This window comes from Zonotrichia albicollis, chromosome 11, assembly GCF_047830755.1.
Source record: "Zonotrichia albicollis isolate bZonAlb1 chromosome 11, bZonAlb1.hap1, whole genome shotgun sequence".
NCBI lineage: Eukaryota > Metazoa > Chordata > Aves > Passeriformes > Passerellidae > Zonotrichia > Zonotrichia albicollis.
Genome location: NC_133829.1, coordinates 12,050,866 through 12,065,607, shown reverse-complemented (window position 1 = coordinate 12,065,607; position 14,742 = coordinate 12,050,866). Strand labels below are relative to the sequence as shown.

General features: G+C 46.0%; 1 protein-coding gene across 4 annotated transcripts in view; it reads left to right on the top strand.

The window, feature by feature from the left end:
* Positions 1-788: 788 nt before the first annotated feature.
* Positions 789-14,742, top strand: part of MYO5A (myosin VA) — a 96,895-nt gene continuing 82,941 nt past the window's right edge. For 2 of the 4 annotated variants that reach the window (XM_074549360.1, XM_074549359.1), the window contains exon 1: positions 792-1,054. In XM_074549360.1, coding sequence (XP_074405461.1) covers positions 1,028-1,054 — 27 coding nt within the window. In that variant the 5' untranslated portion in view covers positions 792-1,027. Of the gene's footprint in view, positions 1,055-14,742 lie in introns of all 4 variants that reach the window. The other 2 variants (XM_074549357.1, XM_074549358.1) reach the window with 2 other exon arrangements.

Genomic DNA, 14,742 nt, shown 5'->3' with positions numbered 1-14,742 from the left:
TTCTTTGGTAGTTGTGAGTTTCAGGGGCAGTGCAGATACAATCCACTGAATACACAGCTGAATTCTGAGAGAGGATAAATAGGCAAAAGCACTTTGGTGGAGAGTGTGGCAAACTTACGTATCTCAAACTTGTTTTGTATTTTGGACCACTTGGACTAGTAGGATGCATTTCCAAGGTGGAAAATGAAAATAGAGAAAGCGAGTAATAGCTTCAGTTCTGCTGTCAAAGGAACCCTTTGACATAACCGGAGCTGTACAAAACAGTCATTAATGAATCATAAAGGAGTTGGGTGTCATCTTGAGACCTTGCTGGAACACGGACAACGCTTTTCATTCCCATTTGACATCGACGTTAAACTTCTCAAAGATGTGTACCTCCATGTCTTGGTGAGAATGGACTTAATTACTGAAGGAACTGGTTTGGGCCCATTTTCCTTCAGTGCCTTCAGTAACGGTTTGAATGACAGATGCAATCCAGCTGAAGGAGATTGTAAACAATTTGAAAGGTGGGATTAGAATGGGTGCCCGTGAAAGGAAGGGACCGGACGGTTCCCTGCTCCTGGTGCTGCCCGCGGTGCGGAGCCTCCTCCGCGCCTCCAGCAGGAAATGATAAATATCCCTGATGACATAACGAGTAATTTGTTCAGTGTAGCAGAGAAAGAATAAAATGAATTAAAAAAAAAAAAAAAAAGAGAATGCTAAGGGAGAGGAGGAATACCGGTTGTGGCACAAAGCGGGGGCGCAGCCCCACTGCCCGATCCCCCTGCGGGGCTCCGGGCGCGGCAGAGTCCCCGCTCCGCCGGGGCCGCGTCCCGCCCGCCGGTGGGAGGCATCGCCCGCCCCGCGCCCTGCCCGCCGCCGCCGCCGCTCCCACAATGCTCAGAGCCCGCCAGGTAGCAGCAACATGGCGCGGGCCGCCGCCTGAGCATCCTCCTCCTCCTCCTCCTCCTCCTGCTGCTGCTCCCGCCCGCCTCCGCCTCCCGCCGCCGGGCTGCCGCAGAGGGGCCGCCCGCCCGCGCCCTGCGCCATGGCAGCCTCCGAGCTCTACACGAAGGTAGGGCGGCGGCGGAGCCGGGGCTGCGGGGGCGGCGGGGCCGCGGGGCGGGCAGCGCGGCCCGGCGGAGCGGCGGGGGCGCGGGGTACGGGGCCGGAGCTGCCGTTCCTGGCGCTGCCAGTCCCGGTCCCGCCAGGGCCGCATCCCGGGGGCCGCTCCCCAAAGCCGCTGGGTGCCGGCCCTGCTGCGGGGAGGGCTCGGGCCCCGGGCCCGCGGGGAGCGCCGTGCCGTGCCGTGCCGAGCCATGCCGTGCCGTGCCGTGCCGTGCCGAGCCATGCCCGGCTCCGGCAGCGGCGGGATGCAGCGCGGTGCGGCCGCTCGGTTATCGCCTTCGGGAGCGCCGCGCCGCTCCTTAAGGAAAAGCGGCTTCTACGACATTCTACGGCTTTGCTGTTCAGCTACGCTTTTTGGTGACACTGCACCTTTGGATTATGCTCTTCTGGCAGTCGTTCAGAAGCCCTGCAGTCAGCAGTGATGCGCAGCGTGACTCTCATATGCTCTTTAATCAGACGTTTTTCTAATCTTTTTAGTGTTGTGTGTTAGTATCTCATCAGCTTCTGCCTGGAAACAGTTACTGCCCTGCGCATCTTGATGGCAAAGCCTGCAAATTGAGATGTGCAAATGGTTGTTTTCACCCCTAGCAATGCATTGTTTTCGTTGCTCTGCCTTGAGCTAGTGCATAAATCTGAAAGAAATGACAGACAACAGGTCTTTAAGGGCAGAAGGGATGACAGAGGTCACTGGAATTGAGCAGGGCAATACTGCATGGCAAACTCCAAATACTACTTTTGAAAGGCTTGCACAGTCAGAGTGTTGGTAGGAAGGCCACGCCATCTAGATCCTTGAGCCATTTAGTGAAATACTCCAGAATTATCCCCAGTCCAGCACTCTGCAGGGCAGGAAAGGAAACAGAGCTTTTTTTCTGGCATGGGTAAGTCACTGTTTGTGGAGTCCTCCCACTCAGGAGTGGTGGGACAGCACAGCGGCTGCATGAGGGCAAACCAAACTGGACAGTCCCTTCACAGAGACTGCTTGTCTGTGTCTGAGTATATTTGTGTGGAACAGATTGAATGTCAGCGGTGGGGTGCCTGCCTTCACCCCCAAAAGAATACTGACTACATTAATGGTATGGCACACCTTGATGTTGTGTGTCTCATACAAGAATACCTCTTTGAACTGTCCCAAAGGGATGAAATTTACCATTCTGGTCAAGGGAGCAGTGCTACTGCAGAGTTGTTTCCAGGCCCCCAACAGACCTTCTCTGTGTAAGGAGTTACTTTAGAAATGTGGTTTTGATTTCTCCCTCTCTGTTGATGTTCTTCTTATGGAATTAAAATGTCTCATAGAGTGTAGCTCAGACTACTTGCTTGATTTTTTTTTCTTTTTTTTTTTCATTTCCAACTTTGTCTGACCTTGAATTCTCTTCACTTAGTGGTTGAATCTTTTATCAGAAGCTGCTCCAAAATATGTGGGTGTGCTGTTGTCCTGGAGCTGTGTTAGAGTGGGAAGCTCAAGGCCCCTTGTAATTCCTGAGGAGGGCCTGGCTCAGAGATGGGCAGGCCAGGGTGGGAAACCTGCTGGGCGCTCAGGGAAGACTCTGCTGTCTTCCCTCTCTGCTGGCTCCTTGCTCAAGTCATGGCAGCCTGCTGCTTAAGCAGCATTCAGTGTCTCATCCTTGATTAGCTAACATAAATAATGATTTAAGGTCCAAGCGTGCTGAGCTAAAAAGAGCAAACACAAAGTGAGACAAGTGCAGGAGGGACTCGCTGGGTGATGCAGGCCAGTGGGATTGTGTCTGTGCTCCTCTCACACACCAGGCTGTTCTTGTCCTCTTTAGAGACATACATAGGCACAGAGAGAGTGTTTCACAGCTTTTTTAACTGCTAAGCAGAGATTGTCATTCAGGGCAGCTGCTTAAAGTACCAGAGCTTCCAGAGTAGTATCAGCCCTTAGCATATGGGGTTGGCATAGATATTTTGCTGGCAAGCAGGGTCAGGGATGAATTTTCAGCACATCATTGCTGCTGTGTGCCCTGGAGCAAGGGCAGCTCCTTTACCCTATTCCCCTGGATGCCCCAGCCCAACCTGGCTGTGTTTCTCAGGTGCCTGTGTTGGTGTAACTTGCAGCAGTTGTTGGTGAGGTTATGTTGATGACTGGATGAGCAGTGTTGCAAAGAAGTTGTCAGCATTTCTTCAGGTGCTGCCTGAGAATGGCAGAACAGATTATTTCCAGCTGGGGCTGGTGGAAGTGGGGCTCTCTGCTCCAGTCTGTCCAGTTTGCCAGTACGTTATCCATCAAATTTGGGTTCTTTGCCTACCAACATAAAGCTAGCCCCCACTCTCCCAACCACATACTGAAATAGCTGAAAAGAACTCTTATTTTTCCAAGCTTTTTTTTTTTTTTTTGTTAGAAACCAGCTATATAGATTTTTTGAGGAAGTCATTCCACTCTTGTGAAAGCCCTACTGCTCTGATTCATCCAGATGTGTTTCTAAATTTGGTGGCCATATAGCCAGCCTTGGAGTTGGACATGGTTGTAGTTAATCTAGAAATTTGGATTTAAGTTAAAGGACTGGCTCAAGGGCACTCACAAACTAGTTGTGAGCAGTGGGCCCAAACCATGAGGCTTTGTATTCTGTGCCCAGTGACTCTGCAAATTCAGGCTCTGCTTGAGGGCATTAGCTTTAGTTTTAGGGGGAAGCAGCTTCAATCAGTTCCACATCTCAGGCATTCTTACTGAAAACATGATGCTTTTGAGCCTTGTTCTGGTGGGTTTATACCTCTAGCAGGTCAGTGGTCTTGCTGTAAGTTCATTTCTGGAAGTTTTGGTTCTTTGACTGTGCAGACAGACTTAGGAGAACCTTGGTGTGTTTCTTGGGTCATTGTAGCCCCACTGAGCAATGCTTGGATGTCACTGATCCATTTCAGCATTTCAGGAGCTGTTGACCAACAGCAGATACATGCTGACCCATAAAAATCGGTAGGGACAATCTAGGCCATGTACTGGCTTTTGTTGAGTGTAATTTGATTTCTGTGGAAATTAAGAACAGGGGAGAATGCTCTGCCTAGAATTGGAACTCATCTGCTGGAGCTGCCATGTTTTGTGTTTCGAGTCACCTCTGTGAGTTTCAGGGGTGTGAAACCAAGCCCCAGCACATGCTCTTCTCGCCTGTACACAGAAATCAACAGAGCAGATCAGATGCTGTGTTTGTGCTGCCTCTTTTAAGATCAGAGTGAAGAGGTGACATTTCTTCCTCTGTTTCCATCTATTTTTCCCTGGGTTTGAGTTGTTTCTCTTTCATGCTGTGCTTTCCTAGAGCGTGCTGCTTTGCCCTCTCGGGATTTCTGTTTCCCCTTTGTATGGCTGTGTACAGTGCACTCATTTATTTATTTATCCATTCAGTTAGAGATTCATGCATTTTCATTCTTGCTGTTACCAATGTGCTCCTCCCTTTCCATTATGTTTGAGATGAGGGGGAGCTGGCTCCAGCTAGCTTGGTCCTAGCATAGGGCTTAATGCAATTTCAGTGTTAGTGAGTAAGTGTTCCTTTGAACACAGAGGACTCAGTAAACAGTTTTCACTGGAGAGCATGGCCTGGGCAAGCTGATCTCAGTAGCTGACCTTGAAATGGTTGAGTTTGAGGGTTTATGAGCAATAAATTGAGTTAGGGAAGTGTCAGAGGAAGCTGCAAGAACAAAAGCTGCCTGTGCTGTCCCCAGCGCTGCAAGTGGCCCGTTCTTGGTGTCCTGTGGCTGCAGCTGCGGCTCTGGGGGTGAGGCCAGGGGTGTCACAATGCTTGATCTCCTCGCCTGTGCTGGCTGCTTGCAAGCAAAAATGGCAAACAGGGGACACTGACCAAGGAATGGCTCTGCTTGGGCATGTTGGTGCTACATGGGGAGGGAAATGCAGCAAAAACCAACCTGAGCATGGGAGGGAAAATGGAGCTATTTCAAAATTTCTGTGCCTGATAGTGGGCTTTGCTTGGGATTTAAAAAAAGCTGCTTTAATTATATAGTCCTGTATATTGCTGTGCTGACTTGTTTTAAAGTAGATTCTTTCACCCAGTGTGGAAGAGGCCAATCCACAAACAGAGTTGAGACATTTGACTTTAAATAAGTCAAATACAGCTACAGTTCTGCTCAGAAAGGGCTGCTGGGTGGCAAATCCACAAAGTGCCAAAACTTCTCACTAGTTATACAGTTTAGCCAACAAAGGTATTAATGTTCATTGGCTACAAGTTACCTAGTTCCCTTATTAATTAGTGTTCTGTCTTCTATTGGTGAATGATTCTCTTGATTCTCATGCTAACTCTTGCATGCTCAGTCTGTCTCTTCTTTTGGGTTGGTGATTTCTGGTTTTGGTGTGCCTGTGGTCAGGGTCTGCCCCTGCTGGAGTTACCCAGCCAGAACAGATTCAGCACAGTTGCTTGGGTGGGCTCTGTTAGTTCCTTCCTTGTCTGGGGGTTCTGCCACACGTCCTTGTGGCCCCTAAATTCTGCATTCTCTGTGTCCTCTGTCAGTGGAGATCCTTTCCCAAGCTTTGGAACCTCCCAGCAGGGCTGAGATAGCAGGTCAAGCCCCAAACCTTAACAAGGCAATTCTACCAACAAATACTTTGTCTTTCAAACACCTGGACATCACTTAGAGCTTGTTAGCCGCTCTCTCCTTCACACATTAAATCTCCTTTCCTGTTGATTAGGCTTGAAAGTGTACAAAGATCCATCAGAGAATATCCTTAGGAAAACTTGTACATGTTCCACAGTTCACAGCAGAACTGCTGCATGTGATTTAAATGTTCTGTGAGCCCTGGGCAGTCACTCCGTGTCTCAGAAGGTGACAGCTGGGTCCCTGCAGGGTGCAGGGGTGGCACTCCTGGGGCTCCTGCCCTGCCTGCAGCTCACAGTTCAGGGCTGAGAGAGCCAAATCTGGCACCAAACCCTGGTTTAACCCAACCTTGACATTTTACTGTGTTTTTGTAAAAACCCTGTTCTCTGTAGCCACATGTCAGCCACAGCAGCTGCAGGAGCTGAGAAAGCTCTTTGTGACATGTCAGCAATCTGTTGGTGAAACAAAATGTGAGGTTTGGGGAGCAGGGCAGGCCATGGTCTGAGCTGGAGCCCCCTGTGCCCCAGAGCTGCTGCCCTGGGTGCTGAGCGTGTCTGGGGGAGGAGAGGGGGCCGCCCTGCTGGGGCCACAGCTGCTGGGAGGGGGCATCCTGCAGTCCCAATGGAACACTGCAGCATTGTTTGGAGCTGCTTCTGGGGAGGGGTGATAATCGATTTATATTTTTAAATGCTCTTTTTTTTTTTTTTTTTCCTTCTGTAGGCCTAATCTTGAAAGCTGTGTGAGTTATTTGTTACATGTAAAGAACTGTGAATGTCCCACTTATAATACTTGGTCTTATTTCTTCAATTATTTGAGTGCCATTTTAAAACATTTACCTGGTAATATTAGCGGATTATGTTGGATTGTGTCCCACCCCAAATTGTCACCAGCAATGCTTGCGGAATAGTAATGTCTGTACATGGAGCTGCCACTGGTTATTTGCAGTCTCTTTCTACTGCATTTTATAGCATGTACCAGATGGGTTAAGTAATGGATTACTCTTATTTTTTTAGATGAATAATGATCAGATAAAGTGCTACCAAGTTCCTGCTATATCAGAAAATGTGTGTAATGACCACCATTATTATCTTTGGGTGAGACAGAGCGCTCCAGGTTGAGTTGTAAGGGTTTAGACAGATGTACCCAACTCTTAGGGTTTGCTTGTGGGGTCTTTGGGAGTTTAATTCTCTCCGTGTCTTTTAATAACAAAGTAGTTTGTCTTTATGAGATTCATTGCCTAATCTGTCTTGAAAAGAAAGCATTTTTGTTATTGAAATGTGCTCAGTGAGCCAGCTGAATTGGAGGAAGTCACACAAATGTCCAAATATCACATGGCTGCAGTTTCTGGGCAGCCTATTTTTAGTAGGATTTTTAAAAAGCAAGAAGTGCCAGTGAGGTTTAGCAGTGGTGTTTGTGCTGTGAGGGAAGGCAGTGTGCAGCTGGCAAGCCTGCCCTGGGGCTGTGCAGACCTCCAGGAGCCTGGGTTGGCCTATGGGGACACTGACAATGACAGAGTGGGTCACAGTGGGTCATCTGGGCCATCCCAGGGCTCAGGGCTCCAGGCTGTGTCCCAGTGGTTCTGAATATCTGAAGTGAGGGGGATCCACACCCTCTCTGTGAGTTCCACTGCCCACTGAAGAAGTTCTTCCTCATATTGGGTTGGAACTGCTGAGCATCAGTTCCTTCCTGCTGGCTCATGTTGTACAGCTCAGCACACTGAGGAGAGCCTGGCCCTTCCTCTTGGCACCTGCCCTTGTGTAGGGGGATAGAATATAAGGAAATAAAGAGAGTGTAGAAAGGAATCTCACCCCTAAGGAGTTGCAGCTGGGCCAATTAGCAAAGATTAGGAGCAGGCCTGACTCTAACAGGCCACAGGTGTAACCAATGAGAAGAAGATGCTATAACAGAGTGGGGTGGCTGGGTGGGGAGGGGACCTGGAGTCAGTTGGCTGCTTTGTGAGGAAGAAAGAGTCAGTGCTCTGAGGAGCTGCCCACAAGAAACACCAAGAAGATATGGAACTCTTGTGATAAGGAGACAGCAGTATGGAGCCCCTGTAATAAGGTGACAACACCCTTTAGATATTTATACACATTAATGTATAATTATTTGTTGTATTCATGCAGTAATTTATACACATTCATTGAATTTGGTGTTTGTTCCTTGACAGCAGAAATTATACACTGTTACCATCATATTTTCTGAAAAATCCTCTTTGCCCAAGATTTCTCTCCTGGGAAGCTGAGAAGCCTCAGAGAAAAATGAAAACAATATTATCTCATTTGCTTCTCCTGTGTTTTGCTGCTTTGGAATGTGGTTGGAAATTGTTTATCCAACAGATACACGTTTGATTGATTTCATGTGAATTGCTTTAACTTAATGACCAATCACCATCAGCTGTGTCAGAACTCTGGAGAGAGTCACGAGTTTTTCCTTATTATCTTTTTAGCCTTCTGTAAGTATTCTTTCTATATTCTTATATTATTCTTTAATATAGTATCATAAAATAATAAATTAGCCTTCTAAGAGCATGGATTCATGCTCAGATTCATCATTTCCTTCCTGCTATAGGGGGCCCCAAAAATACCACAATACACAAAAGAAATATGTAATTATTGAAGTTTTGCTTGTGTTCCTGGGGTCTTTGGCAGCTGCACGTGTATATGAGCACATGCACAGGTGTTAGTGGTGTGAAATGCATCTTGCCTAGAGGGGAGATGATGGAGCCAGTTTTGCTCTGTGCTGTCAGGCAGCAAGAGCCGCTGTGATAGAAGTGAGTCAGGGTTTGTTTTGTGCCTCTTGGCCGAAGCCCCCTCACCTTGCTGTGTGTGTGGAGTCAGGGATGAGCACAGTCTGAGCTCCTGGGCCTGGCTGGGTTTTCTCTCTGTGCTGGGAGGTGCAGAGGTCGTGTCTGACCCAATTTGTGCTCACTGTAGTGGAGCAGTGTTTGCTGCTGTGTGTGGTGCTTGGCTCTGGCAGGGAGGATTTGAGCAGGGTTTGGGCCCAGGGCCAAGGAGCAGCGTTTGGGCAGGGCTGTTGCTCCTGATGCTTCATTAGCAAGCTACTCCAGTGAGCTGGGGCAGCACAATGCACCTTCTGCTTCTGAAATAGCAAGGAAGAGCTGCCTGTCTATGTCCATAATAATAGGTGGTTGTTGTTGCAGGAAAATGTGGTGTTATGGTCAGAAATAAACCCATGGTTCTTGGAAATTTGCATCGTGTCTGTGACATTGACCTTTTCATCCAGCTGTGTCTTTCTGCTTATTTCCATGGGCCATAACCTCACTCAAGGTATGCTGGAACAGGGATGATGTTTCTAAGAGTTTGGCTAGCTCAAATTGGTATCAAGATTTTTAACTAAGTGGGAATGCACTAGGTGTGAAATTAAACCTGTTACCTAAAAGTCGTGGGAGACAGAGAAAATTCAAAGTGTTAGGAGTTCTCTGGCTCTGTGTACAGTAACTTTCCCTTTTGCTGGCTTCACTTTGAAGCTGGAGTTGTGCGTTTGGTTTAAAGCTCTGTTTGCCAACACTATTGGCAAGGCTTTGGTGACTTCTGGTAGAGAGCAGTGCTACGCCTTTGCCCAGGACTGCATAATTTCCTCCTTGTTCTTGGCTTTGCTTAACCCTGGCTTTACTTAAGGCTGATACTGCAAAGTTTTCTCTTTATCCTGTATGAGTAATCACACATTGCTTAATTTTATGCTTCAAAATCGAGCACATAAACCTGAAAGATCAAGCCCTTTATTCTTTATTTCTTCTTATGGCAGAGAAATAGCTTTGCTGTCCTGCAGCTGCTAGGAATGATTTGTGCAGGAGAACAAACTAAAACATCCTGGGGGTGTCTCTTGTCCAGCTCTCTGAAGAAAGCTCAGTGTATGCAGCACTGCAATGGGTTAGGACCTGTCTACCTAAAGCCCAGGTGTAATGTTTAACAACCAGAGTGAATTTTCAGCAGAAACTTGCACATTTAGGACCCTGCCATCTTATGGTGCCACTCATCTTCCAGCACAGTCTGTGTTTGCAGTGTGCTCCAGCCAAATGTGAAATGTGTGAGATGGTTAAGCTGGGCTGCCCAGCACTGCACAAACATGAAAAACCACAGACTTATCAAGCTGATGATCTTGGTGATTTTGGGATCTTCCTGGGCATCCAGGTCATAACCTGGGCCTTTCCTGTCACAGAACAGCTGCTTTGCTTGCTGCTAGTTGCAGTATTTAGTTGTTTGTTTCTATCTGTCAGTCTGTTTATATACAAATGAAATATAAAGAAGTCAATGCTGTTAAAACCATTTGTGTGGGGTTTTTTGTTGTTAATTTTGGGGATTTTTTTTTTTTATTTCTTTTGGTTGGGTTTTTTGTTTTATGTTTTTTTCAAAGAGGCTAAATAGTCAGTGTGGTTACATTAGAGAGTGCTTTCCTTGCTGAATTGTGGATATTAAGGAGGTCCAAGGTAAGTACAGGAAACATTAGGCGCTGCTAATGAAGTTTAAAGACTTCAGCTGAATGTCTGTGGATTGCAGATATTGACCCAACTTTTAATGTGAGCATCTGCAAATTTTAATGTAAATTTTGAAGAAGGTGCAAATGGATTGCTTACAGAAGCAGAAATCTTGTGTTTTACACATTCTGTCCTCCTCAGTGGTGTGGATTTAGTTTTTTTGGCCTGTTAGCCAGGAATAATAGAAGGATCTTTCCCTGAATAATAATAATAATGCTATGGAGGCACTCGAGGCTGGGGTAAAGCTTCTTGGAATGTTGAGGGAAAAGAAGGTACAAACATAATACCAAAAAACAAATATGAATTAAAAGTCCCCGTGATCCTGAATGGTTTGAGGGAGCATTTTAAAGATTAAGCTGGAGCAGAGTCAGTCAGGGTGCAGAATGCCGCTGTGTTTTTGTGTCTGTCAGCTCCATGCTGGTTGGTGAAAGTTGTGGCTTCTTTCTGAGCATCCTGAAAGCTGTTGCATTTCCCTCACTGCTCATCAGGCCTTTAGTTTTTCCTTTTGGCCCTGCTTCAGGTGTGGCTGGAGGTGGGTGAGGCTGTTGGGGTGATGCTCGCTGCCCCTGGCCATTGGCAGAGGAGCCTTGTTGGGTTGTTCAGCTCTCGGGAGGCAGTGGGAGGCTGGGAGCTGGCTCTGCTGCTCTGTGGCTGATGGGAGCCCTGGCTCTGAGATCAAATGAGGGCTGAAGCTGCAGTGCTTTGAAGGGCTCTCATTCTGTGTCTGTGGCAGCTGCCATGTGATTTGTCATACTGTTTTCCAAGGTGCTGTATGGGTAGATGTAAACTCCATGTTTCTAGTTTGGCAGCCCTAAAGATGGAAAAACAGGGACTGCTCATTTGAATGATGTACATACCCATGGCTATGAAAATCATAAACTCTTGCTCCAATTACCACTGCTGTCCTTGAATTCTTCCATTTGATTATCACAAGACAAGAGAATTTTGCAACTGCTGTGTGGTTTACAGGAGGACACTCTTGAGCTTTGTAGAGCTGTAGAAATAACCTAAAAATATTATGAGGCAGTCTAACAATGAGGGAATTCATTGCCCCAACATGGCTTGTCACACGTTACTCCCTGCAGACTCCATGGGTTATTCATTAGTATCTTTAAAGCAGATGACCTCAGTTGTTTTGCTGGGGAAACCAGAGAGAGATTCCCAAGTTGCCTTATGAGTGAGTGTACACCAACACAAGAGAGATGGAAATGTGTTCCATGGAGATTGAGCCTGCTTTGCCTGGAAAGGAAACACCAGCTGCCTCTGATAGTGCTGAAAATGTCTGTTGCAGGAGATATGGGATGGAAATAGAAGTTTTAGACTATATGTATGTTAAAGTAAGTGGAATATGTTTAATTGTTTTCTTGGTTTTCACATAGATGTGTAGGTCTGTGTAGCTAAGCATGTAAGTGCTTACTAGTGTCATAGAATTACAGTATAAGAGTTTATTAATGAGGATTTGAGTTGAGTTTGGACTTACGATCTTGGAGATACATACATTTCAAACATGCCAGACATTAAATTTATTGTTTAGGAAATGGTCTCATGTAGAAAAAATCTTGCAAGAGGAGAAGCAATTTTAGGAGTTGTTAGAATTTAATGTCTGAGTGCTCTTCTTCCCTGTGACAGTCTCGCATCTCAGAAATGTAAAGCTGATTTCAACTTTTTGCAAACAATCAAAGAGAACACTTGTAGAGAAGCAGTGGAATATAAATGTGGTATGTGCTTGAAAGTTTGCTTTGCTGGTGTGGCAGGGTGCAGTTTCCCCTGTGTGCAGCGCAGAGGAGATTCCCATGCCCATCCTGCTGGGCAGGGTGCTCACAGCCCCTGGTGAGGGCAGGGAATGGCTGCTGCTCTTGCTGGGGCTTTGGAGAGCAGCTCTGTGACCCCAGTTCTGCTTTCACAGCTTCCCCAGGTGTTGTGGAGGAGCAGCAGCTCTGGGGGAGGTTTGACTCTGCTCGCTGGTTTGGGGTTTGAGCTTGCCAGGTCATCCTTATCAGGCCACTCTGGTTTCCTCATGTGGGGACTTGCTGTAAATTACTGTTAATTTCCCATGAAAAACTGCTGGAGCTAAATGTGGCTCCATTAGATGTGCTTCACTGGTGTGAGTTTTCTGCTGGAGTAGGGCAGGAAGGTGTCTGGGTGGCAGCTACACTCTGGGTTAGCTGGTGAAACAGAGCTTTTACTGACTTAGCTAGAGTTATTCAAGGAGAACTAGTTTCAGTGGTGCAGCTGCATCTCAGCTGGGCCTTCTGTGTTGGCCTAACAAAAAATATTCAGTTAGTCTTTGCTTTTTAAAACATCAGTTTGGTGTTTTATCTCAAATGTGGCTTTTTTGGGGGCTAGGATTAGGTAAAAACAAGATGGTGCTTTTGAGTTCAACTTTACAGAAAGACACTCAGAAAAGTACAGCCTTAATTTGCTCTCAAATATATTTTATTTAATTTTTAACTTTAAGCTTTCACAGTTAAGTCAGCAATTGTCCATGCTCCAGCTGTTTTACAGGTAGCAGAAAACGTGGCCTTATTTCACCTCTGTGAGCTCGGTGAGCAGCTATGGCCCCACTGCTGCTTTCCCAGTCAGTTTTTGTTACTCCAATGCTGTGGCACGGTGCAGTGCCTCTGTCTGGTCAGTACAGCCCTTTATTATCCCACCCTGCATGAGGAAGTTCTGGATAGCCCAGATAAAGCCCTGGCAGGGCTGCAGAAGGCTCTGTGCTGGGGCAGGGAGGAGAATTTTCCTCCTGTGTGTGTCTGAAGCAGGAGCTGCAGCTGCCCCTTCCCTCCGGAGCAGTGACTCAGGGGTTCTGCCTCCTGAGGTCTCTAGGAACTCCAGGAATATAATTGTAGAAAGCTTCTGGAAGGGCTTCAATCCATCTGAGAACTTGACAAAGTGAAATCAGCATTTCATCCTGTGACATCAGCATGAAAAATACGGAAGCAACATATTCAGTCTGGGCTGAATTTGGAAGTTATGTCTGTTTCTGCATTTATGCTGTCAAGTCTTTATTATGGCTTGCATCATCTTGATGTTGAAACAAAATCCTGCAGCCACTTGTTTTATTTGCCCTTACAATGTTTGTGTTATTGAATCTTAAGTTTAGGCACCCATGAAGTTAATGGGGTTAGATATCTTTTTGTGTTCTTAGGTGTAGGCTATTTTAAAGTTTTTGATTTGGAGCAGCACTCACTGTAAGTACATAAACATGAAATCATACGTCCTTTTCCTAGTGAGGTTTCTTCAGTGCAACAAGTCTCATTAGCTGAATATTCAGAGTAACTGCAGTTGTTTCATTTGCCCTTAAATTTCTTGTGGTCACTCTTGTACAATTCTTGTAACATGTTTTTCAGGTTGGAGGAATTGTGAGTTTTAAGGCAGACTTATAATTAACTTATATTTGAAATCACTAGCATACAATTCCTTGTTGGCCTTCATTCTGGTGGTATGGATTGGAATGCAATACAGCATTTGCTTCTCTGTGTGGGTATGACCCCAAATGAAATCTCACATGAGTCAGAATATTTCCCTGTCTCTCAGTCTGAGGTAAGTGCCACATTTCTGCTCCATGTTTTTGCAGCTCTTATTGTGGTTTTTCAGCTGATTTGTGTCTCAAGCAGTGCCCAGATCATTGCTGGGCTTGATCTCACTGTTAGTGCCATCATTTCTGGAGATTCCTCTGAGCTGCATTCATTCCTTTGACAGGTTTAGAAATCAAAACTCTTGCAAACACAAAATTTCCTTCAGCACTGCTGTTTGTGTGAATGTGTATTTTTAAGCCTGCTTTACTTTAAATAAGCTTTTTTTTGGAGAAACATACTGAATTAAATGAGAACAGCATCTGCATGGAGCAAGATAGCAGTGCTGCTGTTTCACTGAGGGTTTGTGGTGAGTTATTTGCTGATGACTGATGGAGAATGGAGCAGCTGGGCAGGGCTGGTTACAGACCATGTCTGTCTCCCTCTGTATGACATTTTGAAGAGAAAGTCAAGTAATTCTACATAAAATGTAGAAAATTGTGTTCTTAAAGGTGTAGAAAATGCTGAACTTTTAAACATTTTGTGTGTTTTAACTCCTTAAAAATGTTTTGTAGGACCATTTTACCAGTTACAACCTTGCAATGGAACTCTCCTTGATAGATTTGGTAGTTTAAAGTACAACTACATTTTTTTGGCTGAGGTTAGGCCCAAGGTGTGGATTTGCAGGGTGGTAATTTTCTCTGAATTTCACTGTGCATAGATATCCTGTGTTTGGGGTTTAGCTTTTTTTGCATCCCTTTGAAGCAAGGTAAGGTTCCAGCCATGTAAATCAATGTTTTTCCAGTGGCAGATGATGCAGACCTTGCTGCAGTGGATCTGTGTGGGATGCTGACAGCTTTTGCTTGTACCTTGTGCAGCCAAGGCGTGTTTGGCAAAGGACACACAAGTGGCTTTTGTTGTTGCAAGCCCCCGGGCCCCAGATACAAAGAATACTTTATAAAAATGCTTAAAGGAAGGAAAGAAAAGGGAGGGTGGGGGCTTTTATAGCCTTATGATTCAAATGTAGGGGATGATGAAGTACTCAAGTACAACAGATTTTTTTTCTCATTGTGA